At 32.8% G+C, this 19949-nt stretch overlaps 1 protein-coding gene across 5 annotated transcripts in view; it reads right to left on the reverse strand.

Annotated features, from left to right (window-relative positions):
* Window positions 1-248: 248 nt before the first annotated feature.
* PMS1 (PMS1 homolog 1, mismatch repair system component) overlaps window positions 249-19949 on the reverse strand; it is a 63995-nt gene continuing 44294 nt past the window's right edge. For 2 of the 5 annotated variants that reach the window (XM_016215163.2, XM_087819707.1), the window contains 6 exons: window positions 19477-19620; window positions 18412-19298; window positions 9883-10368; window positions 6585-6715; window positions 1459-1619; window positions 249-573 (listed from right to left, as the gene is read on the reverse strand). In XM_016215163.2, coding sequence (XP_016070649.1) covers window positions 409-573; window positions 1459-1619; window positions 6585-6715; window positions 9883-10368; window positions 18412-19298; window positions 19477-19620 — 1974 coding nt within the window. In that variant the 3' untranslated portion in view covers window positions 249-408. Of the gene's footprint in view, window positions 574-640; window positions 1620-1986; window positions 2529-6584; window positions 6716-9882; window positions 10369-18411; window positions 19299-19476; window positions 19621-19949 lie in introns of those variants that run through there. The other 3 variants (XM_016215295.2, XM_016215223.2, XM_087819706.1) reach the window with 2 other exon arrangements.

Genomic DNA, 19949 nt, shown 5'->3' on the forward strand with positions numbered 1-19949 from the left:
TAAAGCCACCATGATGGCCCCACCCTACTGACTTCATCTAAATCTAATTACCTCCCAAAGGCCCCATCTTCAAATACCATCACATTCCGGTTTAGGGCTTCGACATATTAATTCTGGAGACACAATTCATTCCATAACACCTAGTAAATCACCCACCCAAGAATACTATTTATTTTCAATTTTGCTGTTTACAACCAATTATTAGAAAGGCTAGTTCTTCAAAATAAAATGAATAGTCTATATTAAAGTTTTCTACAGTTTAAAAAAAATTTTAATATACAAACAAGCCAGTGAATCTTTACTTATAAAATAACCAGTTAACAGTACAGAGATGGTTTAAAAACTGATTCATATTATTTTATGACCAAATCAATTTCAATAGTAACTAATTTTTTTCAACATGTTTAATCACGTAGCTTCTGGAAGATGGGTTAAATGATGAAAAAATGGGCGACCATGAACACACCCTTTAATTTCATTTCCAAATTGGTGCTTCATTTTGTAAATGATGTCTTGGATGTCCTCCTTTGATAAGTACATGGGTAACTGTCTAGAGAGACGCACCGCTTCTCCCTGTGGAGAGAAAGCCATACATTTTACTGTGATATACCCGGAAGCAGAAATATGTTATTCCTGGCAAGAAGGAAGACAGAAAATTGATTATATATATTTTTTATTATTCATTCACTCAACCAATATTTATTAAACACCAATTATGTGCTAGTCACTGTTGTAGGTTATAGGAATATAGAGGAGAACAGGACAAACAAGATCCTTGCTCTAGTTTAAGACAGATCAAAAAAAAGAAAATTTCAGAATGCAATGGGCAGACTATGATTATAGTCTAAAACAAAAACAGCTTTATTTTTAAAGGGAGAAAATACATTTTATTAAAGATTAGGTTTATTTTTAAAATAGTATCAGTCAACCTTGAAGGATAAAACCTCAAATATGGAGACAATTACTATTGTTTTTCCACCACTACCTTATATATGGATTTAAAAGTTTATAATCTTCCTCCAGCCTCTATTACTTTTGAATTTATTTTTTAACTCACTGCTACATTTCTCATTTGTGTTAGATATTGCTAGAAAACTAAAATTTCCATTTATTTAATAATCTACATCTTTCACTTTCTCGCTCCTCTTTTGCTCTTAAAACGATCTGGTATAAAGGTGAAGCAATTTTGAATCCCTTCTAAAAAACAAAAACAAGACGTTTCAGGCATAAGGCTCTCCTCAATATGTACTCAAGGAACAATGTTATAGTAAGGATCCACAGCAGAGTTTACCACAGCAGTCTATTTTAAAGAAATTTTTTTTTTAATAGTATTTCTCTTTTGCAAACAGTAACAAACCTTACAGAAACTTTACTATTTTGAAACCATTTATTATTTTATTAAGGAAGAGCTAGGTATCTTAAAACCTAAGCCAATCTACAAAACTGAGTAATGCATACCTCTAAATAACTTATCACTTTGCGAGGTCTACATTCATAAACTTCTTTTGCATTTTTGTTGACTATAGCATTAAGAATTTCTTTTAAATCCATCACTCCATAGAATGGAAGACAATTAGCCATTCCTTCTATTTCTAAGTAATTTTCAGCAATGGAAACTCCTAAAAGAAAACAAACAAACAAACTCACAAAACACACACCATATATTTAGTTGTTTATATAATAAACACATTAGTTTAGTTGTGTTTAAAATATCTATTAAAAACTAAACCACTGTTTAAGTATTTAGTGAACCTTCATTAGAATGTAATATACTCTGGACAGTTTTGTTCCTTAGTTGGAGAACAAATAATAATTCCCATAGGATTTCACATTCCCATTAAGTCATAAGTGTTCACAGAAACCACATGAGCTTTGTATCATTTAATCTTGGTGGCTGCTGTACTGTTCCCTACTTTTGTTTAGAAGACTTCTTTCTTTGGAGAGAAAATGGAGTCCCATGATATTTGTTAAAATAAAACTGCTCTAAATGTTTTAACAACTGCTGCTGTTCAAGTTCTATCCTACTAGTTTAATATCTAACTTAAAGGTGTGGATTATTTCTATGATTATTTTAACTTAAAATTATTATAAAAATACTCACATAGTAACTTTTCCAGCTTTACTGAAATATATATAACTGATATAACATTGTGTAAGTTTAAAGTGTACAGTGTTGACTTGATACACATATATTGCAAAATAATTACCACCATAGTAACTTATTAATATGTTAGTAATTTGAGGAAATGAAATACTAATGTTTGTTCAGACTATTTTATGAGGATGTTTAAAACTGACATATTATCTATTATTTAAGATACTCTAAATAATTTAATGATTAAAATAAAGCTAAAAACTAGCTACATGATTGATTATATAACTAGGTAAAATATTTACAACAGCATATATTCCAAAGCATCAAATTTTGCATTAAAATGCATTTTATTATTAATAAAAAGATATATGCACCCCTGTGTTCATTGCAGCATTATTCACGGTGGCCAAGACATGGAAACAGCCAAAGTGTCCTGCAATAGAGGAATGGATAAAGAAGATGCGGGACATGTACACAATGGACTATTTACTCAGCCATAAGAAAGGATGAAATTCTGCCATTTGCAACGACATGGATGGATCTGGAGGATATTATGCTAAGTGAAATAAGGCAGTCAGAAAAAACTAAGAGCCATACGATTTCACTCATATGTGGGATATAAAACTGAAACTCCTGAACAGAAACAGCAGTGTGGTAGTTGCCAGAGGGAAGTGAAGGAGGTCTTAATATATGGTGACAGAAGATATGAATTTGGGTGGGGGGCACACAAAGCAATATACAGATCTTGTAACATAGAAACCTACTCCTGAAACCTAAATGTCACCCCAATAAATTTAACCACTGTCACCCCAATAAATTTTAAAAAAATAAAAAAGGAATCAAATGGAAAATATTAGGCTTGTTTTCTTTGGCTACATCTGTGTAAGTGTTCTTAATATTGAAATCCATACAATGTTACTTTGAAGTAAAGAAAATGAGACAGTCCAATGTTGGAAAGTGGTATAAATTAGCTATAAATGGATGAATAAAAAAAAAGAGGAGTGATGTAGACTGAGGAGTTTCAGATCCTGATATGTCAATGATCCTATCCCTAACCTGTTCTCAGTTACAGACTATAGTTCCTTGATGTAGATGGCAGATGCAATAGTGGTATACTAAACAGAGCAGGCTTCCTAATGTTCTTCTTGGGAAACAGGAAAGTGTAAGAACTATGTAATCAACCATTAAGTGATAAAATACAGTTTAGTGAACAGAGACAAAATAGAGAGTTTGAGCAACCAGGGGAACTTAAATGACTTGAAACAGGGGTTAGGCAAAGAGGAGGTAGCAGAATATTCTAGTTCACATCTTTACATATATGGATATGGAAATTTACAAAAATATTAGTCAAGAGACTTGTTACTAAGTGATTTGATTGAAAAGTTAATGCTGATTACATTTGCCCTGGAAAATTGTACACATTTTACAGAATTACTTGTGGACATTGGTAAAAAGTATTTGGCAACTGATGAGGAAATTGAGCAATATTTTAATCCCTGTCCTTGCAAAATTCAGATATAAAACTTAAAGAGATATTTGGAACCATGTAACAATAAACTTTCAGGATGTTTCTATAAAATTCTGTGAAATGCTTCCCATTTTTCAGGGAAAACACTTCAAATTAATAAGTGGTTTGACAAGTTTTCACTTCCTAAAATATGGAACTCCTACTGATGCAGAACAAAAAGCCATTAATAAGCAAAGTTCTTAGGGTCACATTCAGAATCTTTTCCCTCAAAGCCAGGTGTATTCTTCCTGTTTTTCATATGCCTTTGTCTGTATCCAAAGATGTTTTGTAAAAACTGGCAAACTGTTGATCCAAAGTAAAGTTCAATACAATAAAACTCTCACTAAAAGAAAAAGAAACGGGCTTTAAGAAACGTGGTATACAAGTTAATAAAGAAAAAAAGGCCAAAAAATTTAAGGAAGAAAACATGAATGTTTTTAATTTGAGCTGTTGTTGACAAGAGAAATAATGCTGATGATAATCTAAGTTAATTCCAAGCAAATCAACTGAGTTTGCAAATGACTTATTCATTTTTACATCTTTGGTGCCATGCAAAACACTGTCATTCAATAAGACTTAAAAAACACTATAAGCTAAGAGCTGAAAGCATCTGTCAGAAACTTACTGGGTAGCTCAAAACTAAACATGCTCTTGGAATAGATAGAGTTAGTTATCCTAACTTAAAAAAAAATGCTGTGAACATTTTTTAGGGAAAAAAATGGCACCAGCTACCAACACCAGAGTTAATTAGGAAAAGAGATTAAGAAGAAAACATCTTGCCCGGCTGGGTGTGGCCCAGCAGTTGAGCACTGATCTATGATCTGGGAGATCACAATTCGATTCCCAGTCAGGGCACACAACTGGGCTGTGGGCTCAATTCCCAGCAGGGGGCATGCAGGAGGCAGCCAGTCAATGACTTTCTCATCATTGATGTTTCTCTCTCTCTCTCCCCCTCTCCTTTCCTCTCTCTGAAATCAATAAAGATATATTTTTACAAAAAAGAAAATATCTTGCTATACACTACACAACACAACACACACACACCCCCCTTGTTTCACATTGCAAATAAATTAAAAAGATGCCAAGGACCCCGAAGATTTCTAGGAGGACTAAAAGAAATGACTACATGTCAGTTCAGGTCAGAAAGGAGTGCTGAAGGATGGGAAGAAAAGAGTATTTGTATACCTATCATTGCTATGTACTATGCTAAATGATTGATATTCACGAAGTAAATATTTCAATTTTAATAGGGAAGCAATATAACAAATTCATTAAGAGCTAGGCTCTAAAGGCAGATTACATGGGTTCAAATCCTAGTTCTACCACTAACTGTGCACCTTTAAGAAAATTTAACTTCTCCATACCTTGATTTCACCACCTATAAAATGGGGACAGCAATAAAGAATATTTCATAGGGCTGTTAGGATGATTAATAAATTAATACATTTAATATTAAGAACAGTGCCCTACACATAAGTATTATTCAATAATTATTAGTTGTTATTGATGAGGAAATATCTAGGCTAACTAACTTTCCTATAAACACAGTTTTTAAATGGCAGAGTTGGGATTTAGACACTCTATGCTCCAAATCTAAATATCTATCACTGAGGCAACAGGTAAGAAATTTTGGGTAGGTATCCTTAAAACTGAAAAAGTCAAGTAAAATTAATGTTTAGAACACCAAAGTATTTTCAGTGTATACCTAATTTCATGGTTTTGTACATTGTTTTTACTTTGTTTAAGTAATGAATTTAAATTTTAATATTTGTTAATTTTACTATGCATTTTATAAATTTTAATAGTTGATAGAATATTTTATACAAAGTATCTTTTTGGAAAAAGATAGAAATAATTTTAATTATAAAATTTGACAGCATTTGGTAAAGTATATTCAAATTCTGTATACTTTAAAAATGACACTTTTATTTTTGCTTATCTTTATTGTTGAAAGTATTACAGATGTCCCCCTTTACCCCTATTGATCCCCTCCACCCAGCATCAACCCCCCCCCCCCCCCCGCCCAGACCTTCTCCACACTATTGTTTGTGTCCATAGGTCATGAATTTATGCATCTAAGTTCTTTGATTAATATACCCTCCCACCCCCGGCCTTCCCTCTGAAATGTGTCTGACTGCTCCATGGATCTCTATCTTTTCTTTTGAGGTCTCATTAAAACATTCCTTTAAAAATCGTCAACACTGTTTTGGTTGAACTATGTTTTTCTACACTTTGGTCACAAGTTTAGGAGTGGGTGGGAAGTGGGAACAGTTTTATCACTCTTTGTGATTCCTTTGTGCTTCTTGGTACCAACTTAGGCAGCTAGGGCAGAAGGCAGTTAAGTATGGAAACTATGAAAGAACAGAGAAAGGGTCAGCCAGGAAAACTGAAATCTCTTAGCCAGAAGGATTCTTTTTTCTCCCCACCCAGTGAATTTCCATACCAACAGTGTTATCACACAGTCTTTTTAGCAATGAAATCAAATCATCCACTCTCCAAACAGTAAGAGTTACACAATTAATTGGCAAAACAACTACATCACTTAAAATAAAGATGTCCATTTTTGTTAGGTCACTCTAGTAAGCTGTATATATACTTCTCCATCATCTAAAGGAGTTTTTAATAACTAGTTAAACAAAGCAGGCAGTTTGAATACTGTGACAAAGAATGGCAAAAATTAAAACTACCCAATTAGTTATGAAAATGCAAAATGCAAGGCAACAGACTAAAAGAGATGCTAAACTTGCTTATTTCAGACAAATGTGACATGTTTGAAATGCAACTGTTTTTACATAGCTGATGTACTTTTGGTGAGACACAAAAATATACCATGATATCTCTAAATTATGAAACCCAAATGTGTCTCTTGAAACAAGATTTATTTCTCCAAACTAGGAAATATTAAACCACATCAGAATGTTTCCAAACAACATTCAGAACATCAATCTGAGAGCCAGATGATGGTGATGATGATGATCATACCTGGTATAAATTTTATCTTGAAACCATTTGCTGTAAGACGAGCATCAGACAGGTAAGTTGATCCACTGTATGTCTGGTCATCTGCTGTCATTTTATATAAAATCTCTAAATAATGAGGTCCGTTAAAAAGACTGGAAAAGAAATAATGGCCCTTTAACTTATTAAGTATGTAAAATAAAAATTTAAAATTTATAGAAAAAAGTTAATTCAAAAAGGTGTTACTTGTAAGCAAAATACAAAGCTACAAGTAGCCCTGCTAGAAACTTTACTTTTTTACATTTCTGTTAACACACACACACACACACACACACACACACACACATATATTTAAATATATATTTATTGGTTTCAGGAAGAGGAAGGGAGAGGGAAAGGGACAGATAGAAACATCAATGATGAGAGAGTCATCATTGACTGGGTGCCTCCTGCATGCCCCCAAGTGTGTGTGTGTGTGACTGAGCCCACAACCCGGGCGTGTGCCCTGACCAAGAATCGAACCGCCATCTCCTAGATCCTACGTTGATACTCAACCACTGAGCCATGCCTGGCTGGGCATCTGTTAATATTTTACAGAAGATCTACCACATACTATGTTCAAAAGGAGGAAGAACAGATATAAAAGACAGTTTCTATCTTCTAGAATGTTATAAATAAAATGTTAAGCAAAAAAATGTGCTCTATATAATACAAATGAAAACTTACAAATAATGCCATTTACATTTTTAAACAGACACACAAGACATTGTCAAGTTACTCAAGTGGTAAATCCTACATAATTTTCAATTGCTAGTTAAGGTTTCTTCAATAAAAAAAAGATATATAAATTTAGTAATTCGGAACTTGGGAGAGCTTCCTCCAGTCTACTGTAGGCATGGCATGTTTGCCAAAGGTGGCATATGAAATGGTTCTGAGTGGTATAGGCTTTAAACAAAATTTTGAGGTAGCCAAAGATTATCTAGGTCACAAATTAGCCTTTCATGTTGGTGTTAGACCTGATCATAGTGCTAAAACATGTTATTACAATAAAGTATCTATTGGGGTTGACATGTGAGTGGTTACATTTTCCCATTCAGTCAATGAATATCTGAGTGTCTATCAACTGATACTGTCTTAGGGGTGCAAGGCACTGTTCTATGTTCCAGTAAAAATTTATAAGCTGTTATTTCTTCATTTCAATCCTGTACTCTTGAACAAGTAAATGAATAGATGATGTTTTTCTAAACAACATTCAGAATATCAATGGTGATGATGATGATAAACTACAGCAACAAATGGTACAGGCTCTACAGTTACTGTCTGGATTGGATTCTTGGATCCAAATATTTATTTATTAGCTGTGTGAACCTAGGTAAGTTACTTAACAGTTCTGTGTTTTAGTTTCCTCATCTATAAAATATGGATAATGATAGTACCTATCTTTCATAAGGTGTGAAGATCATGAAAGCAAAGGGTTAGTAAAGTTAGTATCATAAGTAAGTGCTCAATAAACATTAGCTGTTATTATTATTATTGAGCTCGTTTTGTGTTTTATATATATCTAAATTACTCCCTTCAGAGATAAGCTACACAAACCTCATTAGACTCTTTTGAGAAAACTGAGCCCAACCCATAATTATTCTGTCCATAGCTTGTTCTGAAAAACTTACATTATTAACTGTGATGGGGACGTCACATTTCAGAAAACTCCAGCTACACCCTAGCTCTTTTTTAAGAAAATTAAAATAGCTTTAACAAATGTTTTTCTGTGTTTTGGTCCCATTTTTTTTCCTTCTGGTGACAGAGTCTTTAACAAAAAAGTTTTAATATATTTTATAAATAATATTTTATTTATTCTTAGAAGCCTGAAACAATTATCTGTTGATGTGCCCTAGACTACAAATTCTAATTATCTTTTTAATTTCACGTTTTTATCTCCTTTCTTGTACATATGATTCTCTTCTACCCATGTTAGACTAAAAAAGAAATATTAAGTATAAAAAGGTAAATATTAATGTTATTAGTTATTCATTTTTACAGAAAGTAACTTGCTCATTTAAGATATAAAAAGGAAACTCCCTGTTTTACAATCTGTAATAAAATTAGTCCAAGCAATAATAATCAATGGATGAAACCATTAGATGGAAAGGTTGATAGGACACTTCAAGGTGGAAGATCAGGCTGTTAGCAGCTGAACCCAGAGATAAGTGCCTTTTGATATGATTAAATATAAAGCACATAGCACCACCTATTAAGCAGTCTCACCAGAAAGCAGAATCTAAACCCATTCATTCCTTCTGAGCTAACTTCCATTTAAATACAGGACAGGGAAAAACAAGTTGACTATCTCCACAAGGAAGCAAAGAGACAAATCAAGATGAGACAAGTGTCAGTATCAACAAAAAGTTAATGGTGTGATATCAAAACAGATTTGTATGCATACCAAAATTTATAGTTGGACTTTGTTTAAATACAAATTAAAAACTTAAAAACTATAGAAAAAATATTTTGAGACAATGAAGAACAATTCCAAGGAATTATTATTGTGTAAGGTATGACAAAGGCATTTGGTTAGGTAAGAAAATAGTTTGAACCTGGCCAGGAGTGGCTCAGTGGTTGATCATAGACCTAGGATCCAGGAGATTGCAGTTCCGATTCTTGGTCAGGGCACATGCCTGGGTTGCGGGCTCTACCCCCAGTTGGGGGAGTGCAGGAGGTAACCGATCAATGATGACTCTCTCATCATTGATGTTTCTATCTCTCTCTCCCTCTCCCTTCCTCTCCCTGAAATCAATAAAGACATATTTAAAAAAAAATAGTTTGAGAGAGATATACTGAAAGATGTGTGGGAACTATTCTAAAACAGTTTAGCAAAGGAAAGAAAATATGCATATACATATACATATATACACACACGTACATTGGCAGACATAATAAATGTGGCAAAATCTTGAAAATTGTCGATGAAGGTATTCATTGTATAATTCTATTTTGGCATATATATTTTTAATGTTAAAGAGCATGCAATGAAGAAGAATCATGGCAACCTAACTTCAAAATTACCCTGGGGAAGTCACTAATGTACAGGAGGAGAATTAAGCTTCATATTTATTAATTGCAGAATTATGTAGAATATTTAAAGTTATTTATTTAAAAGCAATGAATTCTACTGAAGATTAGAAATAAAGTTTTTAAAAGATTTCTTTAAATAAACATTACTTTTCCCTATTAGAAAACACTTTCAACTTTTTACCTTCAATTTCTAATCTAGTACAGATTAATAAGTGTTTTTAGAGTAAAAAATATTATTACTTCACCATACCTCTCTGTTAATATAATTGGTTTTTCCAGTGGTTCTGCAGGAAGTTTATGATTCTCAAGAAGTCTTTTAAATAGCAGGGCTTCTTCCACTCTGTATGGGTTTAACAACGTCACCTCTGTTTTGGATGCAATCAGCCAGGCATCAGGAAACTTGAGATTATGGATCAAGCAAAGTTCATCCTTTTCTTCTAGTGCAAATGTCTTGTGTTTCTCAAAATTTTTTTTAAAGTTTTCCATAGAAAAGTGAATTTGTACTGTTTTAATGTTTTGATTCTTTTTTTTTTCAATTTGGGACTGAAAAAGCTCATCAAGTTTTGGCTGATTAGATGATGACTTTTTTAACTTGTGCTTCTGTGCCAAACTCCATGAGCTTGTGGGTTTTATCTTTTTTCTGCCATCTTGTAATGGTATTTGTGACTCCTGTTCAATGGCTCTCTTGATTTGTCTATTGTATCGTTCCAAGTCTTTAGTAGCCCTCTCTTCATATCTACGAATAGAGATAAAATAGAACTAATGAGTTCATAATCAGAAATATATTAACCATCTGAAATAAATTTTATAAAAAATGGAGCTGACATTCCAGGTCTAGTAATGATGGAGCTTATATTGAACTATCCCTCCCATATATGAACATCTCCCCCCCATATATGAACAAAATATAGATACCAAACATTTAAAATAGTCACTGAAGAGCACCCTAAAGCAGGCAGAAACTGTAATGGATTCAACCCTTGAATAAAGAGAACCACATTTATATAGCCTTTACCCAGAGAGCAGTCCCCACCATTAAGGGGAATGGCAAGAACTCAATTAGAAAGCTGCACTCTTATTAGCTTGGGTCACCACAACACAGAGCTAGTTCCTTGCTTCCAAAACAACTGAAAATAGAGGGAGAAAATCCCATGTGTGGGAACCCAGAGGAAAATAATCACTAGAAGACTAAATGAGTTAAGCAGATATTTCAGCGGCTACTCATTGCAGTTAAGAAAAAATAAGAGTCTGGAGTTTGAATTCCAAATTACATGGTGTAAGTAAACACTTTGGGCTTTCAATTAAAACTGAAGGAAGACCACATCTTAGGGGTAAGAAATAAAAAACTGTCCTATGACTATGGAAGCTGCCCTAGGACTAAAGGCAAAACGTAGTATCTCGAAGTGTAAAACGATGCCTCCACAAGCTCAAGGTTATCTGCCAATAACTTAAATACTCAGCAGAAAAACCAACAGTTTTCAGAAGAAAACAGAATGCAGAGTTTCTATAACATATCAGCCATAATGTCCATTATGCAATCAAAAGCTATCCCTTAAGCAATAAACCAGGAAAGTATGAGTCATGGTCAAGAGAAAAAGTGGTCAGTACAAACCAATCAACCTCAAGATGACTCAGATATTGGAATTTTCAAAATAAATAAAAACAGGTTTTTATAATATTTAAGGACTTAGAGGAAAACATCATAATGAGAGAATAGAAGGGGGTATCTCAAAAGAGAAGGAAAATTATAAAAAGGACCAAACGGAAATGGAAATTCTACAACTAAGAGACACAATATCTAAAATGAAAAACTCACTGGGTAGGCTTAATAGCAGACAAGTGATGGCAAAAGAAAAGGTCAGTAAAATAGAATACAGATCAATAGGAATTATCCAATCTGAACAACAGAGAGAAAAGTGACTGAAGAAGATTGAAAAAAAAAAAAACACCTTAGTGACTTATGGGTCAACCAGCAACCCAACATATATAGGTAACTGGAGTTCCAGATAAATAATAAAAGTGAGGGAGGAAAGACACTTGAAGAAATGATATTATGGCTGACACTTAACCAATCTGGAGACATACAACATTTTACACATCCAAGGTCAGTAAACCTCTAGGAGGATAAATGCAAAGAAATCCACAGCTAAGTATATTAGACTCCTAATGACTGAACACCAAAGATAAAGATAAAATCCTGAAAGCAAAAAAAGAAAAAGATATTACATAACTGCTAAAAACCAAAGGTGGTACTAATATTCTGAAACGAGTCAGAGGGAAAAAAAAGACATTACAAAAAAACACCACCACAAAAATAAAAACAGACATTTTCAAATAAAAGAAAGCTGAGAATCTTGTTTTCAGCATAATTGTACTATTAAGGAACGACACCAAATGGATACTCAGAAATGGCAACTATGTAGGTAAATAGAAAAAATGATCTTTTAAATAAAATTCTCTTATTTTTGAAAGGTAACTTTAAAAAAGTAGTATTTTAAAGTGACGTTTATGCTCTATGTAGATATAAAATATATGACACCAACTGCAGAAAGGCTAAGGGTGAAATTATAATGGAATTCAAGTAACAAATTTTTATACAAAAGGTTTATAGTTGCTTGTATGGAAAATAATAATTAATAAATAAAACAAGAATAAACTCGTTTCACATACAACTATAAACCTACTTTTGAACCACTCTCTATTTGTGTGAAATATCCTATTAACTCTAAGAAGATTATGATAAATTAAGGATGTATAAAATATTTCCCAAAGCAAAAACTAATGCAAAGGCAATAGAGGAATTAAAATTAAATATTAAATTATATTATTTTAACCTGGAGAAGACTGCTTCCCAAAAAAGAGAAGGAACAGAAGAACAAAACAGAGATGAGATGAACAAAATAAGAAAATGGTAGACCTAAACTCAACCATGTTCATTACATTACATGGACTAAATATTCCAATTAAAAGGCAGAGATTGTCAGACTGAATTTAAAAGAAAAATCCAGCTATTTGAGACTACAAGAGTTATACTTTAAATATAAAGACACAGACTTTTTGAAAGTAAAAGATTTATGTATTTACTCTATTATACTTTTTATTGTTAGAGTATGTTCTACTTATAAAAAAAAAGTTTGCTGTAAAACAGTATGCCATGTTATGCTGGCAGCAGCCTCATACGTCTTGTGTTTATTAAATCTCTTGCATCATTTTCTTTCCTGCTTGATTTAATCTCATGTTTTATAAATTTAGTGTAGCCTACTACTGTAGTGTTTATAAAATCTATAGTACTGTACAGTAATGTCCTAGTCCTTCACATTCACTTACTGCTCACACACTGACTTAAGTAGAGCTCCATTCATGTTAAGTGCCCTCTATAGGTGTACCATTTTTAATCTTTTATACTATATTTACTGTACCTTTTTTATATTTAGATACACAAATACTTGCCATCGTTTTACAACTGCCTACAGTATTCAGTATAGTGACATGCTGTACAGACCTGTAGCCTAAGAACAATAGGCTATAACATAGAAAGTAGGTCTGTAGTAGGCTATACCAACTAGGTTAGTGATGGTACACTCTATGTTTGTACAGCAACAAAATCACCTAATGATGCATTTCTAAGAGTATATCCCTGTCTTTAGGCAGTGCATGCCTGTATATTTATATAATTGAATATAACCTATTAAAAAATGAACTATACAGATACATTCAACAAATATAATGAAAACCACTAAAATATTTTGTTGAGGGGATGATGCTAGGTATAAAAGTACATATGATTTTATATATATGATGTTCAAGTACTGGAAAAAGCAAGCTAGTGTGATGGAAATCAAAACTGGCTGCTTATGGAGACTGGCTGGTAACTGGTATAAGGGAACTTTCTGGGGTGATGAAATGTTCATGTTTTAGGGTGGTGGTCACATGGGTGTATACATATGAAAATGCATTGAGCTATATATATGGTTAAGATATATGCATTTCACAGGAACTAAATTTTACTCAGTTTTAAAAACCATTTAAGAGCCCGGCCGGGCGTGGCTCAGGGGTTGAGTATCGACCTAGGATCCAGGCGATCAGGGTTTGATTCCCGGTCAGGGCACATGCCCCGGTTGGGGACTGCAGCTGATCAATGGCTCTCTCATCATTGATGTTTCTATCTCTCTCTCTCCCTCTCCTTTCCTCTTTCTGAAGTCAATAAAGATATATTTAAAAAATAAATTTAAAAAATAAAATAAAAACCATTTAAGAAAGCATTGAAGGCACACACAATAAAAGCAACAAAAAGACAGTCAATCCCAGATGTGAAGAGTTCCTTATACTTTTACTATCACATCAACATGAAATAAACAATTCCCTGAGCACTACAAAAGAAAATTTACATACATTAATTAGTATTCCATTTTCTAAACAGATACTAGTAAAATTAAAGTCACTATAGTAGGATGCAAAATAAAACTTATGATTAAATTTATAATGGTTTCATAGCTAAACATTTATTTTTTCAGTTGCTACATATTTCTCATTTTAGAGTGATCAATGAAAAAAATTATTCAAATAAAGTGAACAATTACAAAATCATCTAATTTAATTTCAAAAGTACAAAATAATGAACGTTTTAAAATTTTACTGGGCTCTAGTGTAATTGTCATATCAAACCTTTTCTAAAAAATTGAGATGCTTAGGTCCCACTCAGTTTCTATTGCTCCAGGTCTAGGCTGAGGTCAGGCAGTCCTGTTTTTTAAAGAGTTCCATGAGTGATTCTAATTCACATCTAGAATTGAAAACTACTATTATTGTGTTCAGCAGAGTGTAGTGGCTAAGAGCAAAGACATAAAAACAGACTGCCTGGCTTGGCTCTGCCATTTAGTAGCTCTGTAAACGTTGGCCAATTATTCTTCTGTGTCTCAGTATTGGATAAACTATAGCTATAGTAGAACAGTACTTGGCACATAGCAAATGGAGATGTTTGCTACCTTTATCGTCTATCAAGAAACATAATGAAAAGGGAACATAATTTGACTAATGGTTAATAATTATTTGAACAATCTTACTAAATGTTTTTTTAAAAAATTCAGTTTTAAATTTGAGACTAAAGAATGCTCTCTCTTGTTTTAAGAAGCTGGCTGAATTCTATTGTAGGTAATATACATAAAACATTTTAAAGTGGAAATCTGAATAGATTTCTGTTAGAAAATTAAAATGATATTATTGGGAGAACTGTATTAAATATTAAAAGTGAAATTAAGAGACAAAAGACCATAGCACATGATGTAGTTAAAGAAATGTTATCCGATGAGAATGTAAAAAAGACCTTGTTTCTCTGTAAACTAGATAAAAAATGTCTCTTTTGGTTACTCACCATGTCATACTCATAAATTTTTACATTATTTTCTCTCATTTCTACTTAGAATCTGAACTTCTGGATTAGCTACATAAAACACATGATTAATTTACTTTCAATATTACTACAATTAAGTATTTTTAGCTCCTGGAAATTCAAATTCAAGATTTCCTGTATGATGGAAAATTAGTTCAAGATGAAGGTCACCATTTGTAATTAATTATAAAGCGCAAATTTTCACATATGGTACTAATCTTTTGATTTACTCAAGAAGTCAATTTCATTAGTTCCTTGGGAAATATAAAAAGTTATGTCCAAAGGAATATTAAGTGAATGTTAAGTAAAAACAGCTGCTACCTTTGACTTAATGTCATTAAGGGATTTATTAACTTGAATGGAAAAATACTAATTCTGATTTGACCAGTAATCAATTAAAATGATGTTTTTGTTACTAAAGATTACATGTAGTTATAAAGTTTATTTACCGTTTTCAATAATACCCCAATTACAATCTATTCTTAGCTATTTAAGTAGAAATATGTTCATAACTACTGCAAATGAAAATTCAAGTTAACATCTATTGACTGAGACCCCAGCGGCACGTCACATGCCTAATCTGGTTTCCAACCCACAAGAGGAGAGAAAAACAAGGTGAAGGGGAAACCTGAAAGGAAGAACTGAAAAATGAAAGTATTCCTACTCCACAGTATGTCCTAACTGTTCAGCAGAAATCCTCCATTTTAGTTCTTTTCAAACTCTTTGTTATGCTTACAAAACCCTTCCATGACCTGGCCTGCCTTTCCCCACCTTTCTTTACCACACTCCCATATATTCAATTCCTGTCATAGAGGGCATCTTTCAGTTCCTGAATAATACCATTTTGCTTCTCATTTCTGGGCCTTCTTACATGCTGTTCCTTCTATCTAGAAAATTTCTGACACCTTTCTGATTAATGTGTATTCAGGGAAGCATTTCCTGTCCCATAGATGAGATTAAGACCAACTGCTAAGTGTTTTCACATTCCCTATATTTTTTAAATTTTAAAACTCATCACATTCTATGATTACTATTTTTTTGTCTTCCTCCCTAGACTGCATCATTTATAAGCAGGAAATGTTTACTTATTACTGTATTTGAAGTGACTAGCTAGGGTACATAGGGTTTTGTACACAGGATGCCTCAATATATATTCCCTAATTTAAGGAAGGAAAGAGGGAAGAAATGGAGGGAGGTGGAGAGGGAAAAGGTTAGGAAAGGAGGAAAGGAAGAAAGCAAAAAGAGAAGGAAGAAGGGAGGAAAAGAAATAGAAAGGAAAAAAAAGAAAGGATGAATGAAAAGACTGGTTGTAGAAGTCTACTCTGATATCTCTTAGCACTCCTTGTAGAATTTAGAATCATGGGGGAAAAAATCGAAAATAAAGACTAGAAGTGGTAGTTAGTGTTATTAGTGTGATATTTTTGTTCCACCATCTCACTAATCATGATTTTGGACACAGCTGATCATGGTCCCAAGACTTCAGGGGCTCTGGAAGATTCTAATACAGAGTAAGTTCTCTGATCTCAAGATACCTGTATTTTCTCCATAGGTTTCTATTTCTGGCCTGCAGATTAAATTTAATATTTACAAAGCAAATGAAAAATAGTATCAATCACAATAGAAATTTCTTTCACAGATTAAAAATCTGATTAACATCATGGATAGTCATTCACTATGTGCCAGTCATTTATCTTGTATCATAATACACAGTATCTTATTTAAACTTCACAATTATCTAGGAGATACTGTCCACATTTTTACAAAAACCTAGCAAAGAGAGAAATGGGTTAGAATGCAAATATAGATTCAGAGGTCTGCTTTTGACCAACATGGCATTTTTGTCAGTCTTATGGCAGTAAGATAGAGAAAATTTTGGATTCCAGAATACTGCCTAATGACAAACTTTTAGATGAGGATTATTAACCATAATCCTTGTACCCTAACAACTTGGGGCCTACAAGGAGAAACAATACTGACATTCCCCAAAACTGGAACAGTATTTGCTATTGTGAGGTTGCAAGGGAATAGCTATCTTAAGCGGTTACACTATCTCTACTTCCATGAGAACTGGGAAATATCTATGCTTTTAATTTTTCTATTCTCAGACAGTTATCAATTCATCACCTTCCTGGCCAATGTAATTCAACTTCTGTGGGTTTGATGTACTAAAAGTTAAGTGCACTCATCTTTAAACTACATAGTTGTGCGTCATTTAGGTAAAACTAAAGACAATCATGTGTGACCTTTACTTGTATACTGATTCAAATAGACAAACTTTTAAAAACCTGACATTTATGAAATAATTAGAAATCTAAATATTAAATATTTGATGATATTATGGAATTTCTGTTTTAAAAAGTTACGACAATTGTATTATGGCTATATTTAAAATAAGAGTATCTTTATTTTTTCTAGATACATGCTATAATATTTATGAAATAGATATTATCCTAGGATTTCCTTCAGGATAATAATGATAAAGAAGGGAAAGTGAAGTGAGTGCAGATAGGATGAAGCAAGACTGACCAGGATATGACGATTGATAAAAAGGGTGATGGGCTCACTGTACTGCTTTGTCTACTTCTGTGTATGTCTGAAAAAAGAGCAAAACTTGATGACCATTCCCACAAAAAAAAGTGAAAAGACAAGTTAATTTATGGAGGTTTTGCCTATTGGTATTAATGATGGTCTTTATTATTTTAAATTGATAGTATCTTTGTAAGACTGAATAAGCTAATGAAAAAAAAAATTGGTCAAGTATCCATATATTTTATTGCCAAATATAAACTCTGGATGATAGGTTACATTAAAGTTCTTCCTCCTGGTCTCTGACATAGAATTCAGATGGCTTAGATAATGTGTGATTGGAAGTGTAATTCTACCCTTTCATTTTTCTGGTGGGCTAGAATCATGCAAACATATTTTGCGTTTATAGTAAGTACCCTAAGTCAATTAGAAACACCCATCATATTATCTGGGAATATTTATTTAGATCACCCGACTTAGAGATGGCAAGTAAGTAGTTATTTTAATCAAAGATAGATCAGACCACCTATTTACCTACCAAAAAACCTACTGTAGTTAAAAGCTGCCAATAAATAAAGACTTTAGAAGGAAGCCTTGAGTTACACTGAATAAGGACAGCATTAACACCACTAAACTGAATCTGCAATAATGTTATAATTTTTAAACAAATAGTTAAGGCTTATATCAAAACAAAAAAGAGCTAAAATCTTCTAGCTAAAAAAGTGATGCCAAAAAAGGCACTCTAGCCAAGTCAAAAGGCATTTTCCATTCTGCTTTTCCATAAATAAGAAGTTGAAAAAAAATTTTTTAACCTAGTGGATGGAAATATTTGAATATTCAGGTCACATGCAAGCTCTGGAAACTTACTTCAATTTTTCCTCTTTACTCAATGTCTTCCACAGTTCTTCAATTTGTATTGTTGCATCCTCCAAACTGGTCTTAGAATTTTCTGTGAGAAACTGAACACGATGATCTTGAACAAAAAGGGCACTTGCTGACATGGGTTTCTTGATTACACGATTGCTGATTAAATCATACGCTGTAAGCTGCCCAGATTTGTTATCTACCACATTTGAATTTTTGTTACAGAAACCTTCACTGAGATTCTTTTGTTCAGGGCTTGGATTACTATTCTTACTTACTTTACATACTGAACTTTCTTGAGGAACTAAAATTTTCACAGGTTCGATGTTTTCTCCCATTGAATTTTTGAGTGCATTTCCCTTGCTCCAGTCATCTGCACAAATTTCCAAAGACTTCTCAGGAACTGCCTCTTTTTCATTTTTTCCATTCTCATCTATATGGCCTTTATTGCCATTTTCTGATTGGGCGTGCTTAACAGAACCTACAAAACAAGTTTCACTATATTCCTTCTGGGTGTCTTCACATGATAAATTATTCATTGGGATCTCCTGAAATGTATTTTTAGTGTTCTTATCAATGTTAGAATTTTCATTAATAAAATGATCATCATAATGGTCACTGTGTATATGATGACTTAAACAACAATTAGTGTTTTCTCCAGATTCATCATTATGCACATCATTTTCGAAAGAAATGCTTGAAGTATCAACATTTGGATAATTACTTCCAGATGATTCCATCTTATTAAAAAGCACATCTGTTTCTGCTGTTTTACTTACAACCATGTCAACTGAGGAAACATCTGTTTTATTATTTTCATAAGAATTTGTACTAGGTAGTGATCCGTAACAAGTCATCATCAGATTTTCAAGAGCAATTAAAACAGATTCCTAAAAATACAAATTAACAAATGTTAGGAGAAATTATAAAAATAGTAAATAGACAAGATTTAAAATAATATTTTAAAGTATGTATAAACAAGCAAATCTCCTTTGTCACACAAAAAAGGTTAGGATAGTGTAAGTTTGTAAATAACAAAAATTCAAAAAATTATCTAAAAAAGGTTACCTTATTCTGTAATAATACTTGACTTTTATCCGGTGTTAAATTAACATCCACATTAGCTGTAGGAACATCAATTTTCAGAAAGAAAATGGGATACAAACGAGTAGATTCCTTTAGGCACTTCAGATTGTAATAACGTCGGATTAGCTAGAAATATATGTAATGAATGAAAGACAAAAAACCCCACATAAACAAATATTGCCATCCATAAAATACCACCAAAAGGAGTGAATGTAACTGCTTGCAAGGAAAAGCAGTATCTAAATAGTAATACTCATTTAGAGGCCTTGAATCTAAATGAATGAAGTATAAGCATTACAGATATCCAATGCAACTGGCTTCATAGTAAAAGATCATAGTGTTAAAGTCCAGAGTTCAAATCCAAACTCTGTCACTTCCTGGCTATGTGGTCAAGAAAGTCACTAACATTTCAGTTTTTTTCACCATAAATAAGAAGAAAATAATATATCACATAG

Source organism: Miniopterus natalensis, chromosome 8 (assembly GCF_054644295.1).
Source record: "Miniopterus natalensis isolate mMinNat1 chromosome 8, mMinNat1.hap1, whole genome shotgun sequence".
NCBI classification, from domain to species: domain Eukaryota; kingdom Metazoa; phylum Chordata; class Mammalia; order Chiroptera; family Miniopteridae; genus Miniopterus; species Miniopterus natalensis.